The sequence below is a fragment of the Austrofundulus limnaeus genome, unplaced genomic scaffold (assembly GCF_001266775.1).
Source record: "Austrofundulus limnaeus strain Quisiro unplaced genomic scaffold, Austrofundulus_limnaeus-1.0 Scaffold452, whole genome shotgun sequence".
Taxonomy (NCBI): domain Eukaryota; kingdom Metazoa; phylum Chordata; class Actinopteri; order Cyprinodontiformes; family Rivulidae; genus Austrofundulus; species Austrofundulus limnaeus.
In genome coordinates this window covers 420,384-422,282 of record NW_013952854.1, presented here as the reverse complement: position 1 = coordinate 422,282, position 1,899 = coordinate 420,384, and the positions used below count along the sequence as shown (strand labels likewise).

The 1,899-nt window shown below is 43.2% G+C and overlaps 2 protein-coding genes across 2 annotated transcripts in view; one reads left to right on the top strand and one right to left on the bottom strand.

Annotated features, from left to right (window-relative positions):
* Positions 1-1,899, bottom strand: part of slc7a9 (solute carrier family 7 member 9) — a gene marked incomplete in the record, with an annotated part of 30,834 nt that overhangs the window by 21,135 nt on the left and 7,800 nt on the right.
* Positions 129-1,899, top strand: part of nudt19 (nudix (nucleoside diphosphate linked moiety X)-type motif 19) — a 5,794-nt gene continuing 4,023 nt past the window's right edge. Inside the window, exon 1 of the mRNA XM_014025039.1 lies at positions 129-997. Coding sequence (XP_013880493.1) covers positions 269-997 — 729 coding nt within the window. The 5' untranslated portion in view covers positions 129-268. The remainder of the gene's footprint in view (positions 998-1,899) is intronic.

Sequence of the window (1,899 nt, the reverse complement as noted above, 5' to 3'; positions counted from 1 at the left end):
GAATGCCACAAATTCACCTTAATCACTCGTACGCACAACTTAAGAACAAATCTGTGCGTATGAACAGTTCTTGCATGAGGCCCATTTTTTCCAACATGAAGTTTCACTATAAATCCTCCGGTCGGTAGGGGGCGGTAGTAGCCAGGATCTATCTCTGTAACTACATCAACTCCGCCAAACGCGGTCACGAAGTAGAATGGTTGACAGATAGAGTCAAAACTGTCAAACTTTTAGTAGTCTGAGTGTATAAAAAATTAGTAAGTTCATCATGAACACCGCGCTGAAACACTGGAAGGAGGCAGCTACTCTCATCTTGGCCGCAGGACACAGGCTGGGCGCCGACAGTCTACCGTGTCGGACTCCGCAGGTCAGCGGGAACACGGGCTCTCTGCCCCGCGGCTCCCTCTTTGATTACCACGTTTTGATGCTCAAACGGAGCTCTAAGAGCGGGTTCATGCCCAATGCTTATGTGTTTCCCGGCGGCGTGGTCGACCCCTCGGACTTTTCCAGCGACTGGTTGGACATTTTTAAACCCTTCACTGGCTCTCCCAGTTTTGGGTTAAGAGGCGTGAAGCAGCCCGCGGAGAGCAGACCCCCGTTATTCGCGACTGACCGGGTCAAACTGGGCTCTCCTGTCCCGGGAGAGGTGGCCCTGAGGATCTGCGCCCTGAGGGAGACGTTTGAGGAGTCCGGCGTGTTGTTGGTCGTGTCGAAAAGAGAGGAGAAGCGTTTTAAGGGCCTGGAGGACGGCTGCGACGTCTGCAGCGGTGAGCTCACAAAGTGGAGAGATCTGGTGAACCAGAACCCGTCCAACTTCATCAGGATGTGCAGGGAGCTGGAGATACTGCCCAACATCTGGGCTTTACACGAGTGGTCCAACTGGCTGACCCCTGAGGCCAGATATGGCACCAAGAGGTTTGACACGGCTTTCTTCATGTGCTGTGTACAGGAGACACCAAGGACACTTCAAGATGAAAAGGAAATTGTTCGCTTTCAGGTGATTCCAGATCCCAGGGTGCTTTTAAAATGACACACATGCCCATAAAATAATTTAAAGTGCCTGTGGCATCCATTTCTGTAATAAACATAAAGATAATAATCACGGATTGCAAAATAATATGCCAGTTATGTGACAAAATGTGTAAAATCCTGTTATGCCAAGTTTCCTAAATATAGTTTGTATATATTTCTTTGACTTTTTATATTTGAAGTAGGTTTTGGGCAATATTGGCAAAAAATAAATTTAATCATGATTAATTGTGGTGTTTAGCCGATAACGATTAATTTGACGATTAATCCCCTGAAGTCCCTGGACCCCCTTATGTCCTAGTCACATGACCAATTTAGTGGGAAAGATTTGCTTTTCATAAAAATCTGTTCCAATTTGTGTCAAAATTACAGACTTCAGGCTATACTTCAAATTTTAAATTGTATTGATAAATAAATTACAGAACGTTTTTTTTTTTCTTAATGCTCTTCATATTTGAAGCGGAGAGGAGCAGCGAGCGAACTCTGCCTGGTGGCATTAATCGTATTAATCACCAAGTACAAAAAAAATTGATTGTTTTTCTGACTATTAATCGCACACGATGCCCAACCCTAATTTGAAGTATATACATGTCACAGGCACTTTAAATTTATAACACTGATGTGTTGGATGTGACAAACTTAAAGGGATCCCCAATTAGTTGTAACATTAGACTTTATTTGATAAACATATGTTTTAACTGTAAAATAAAGACTGTAAAAATACTGTAGGATGTTTAGTTTTTATACTTTTTAAACTAAAAGTTTAAAAATATATTTTAACACGGACGGAGCCATTTTATTTACTCGCAAAGCATTCTGGGTAAATGATGACGTGGATAGGTCCTCGGTGTAAGCGAGCTATATCCACCC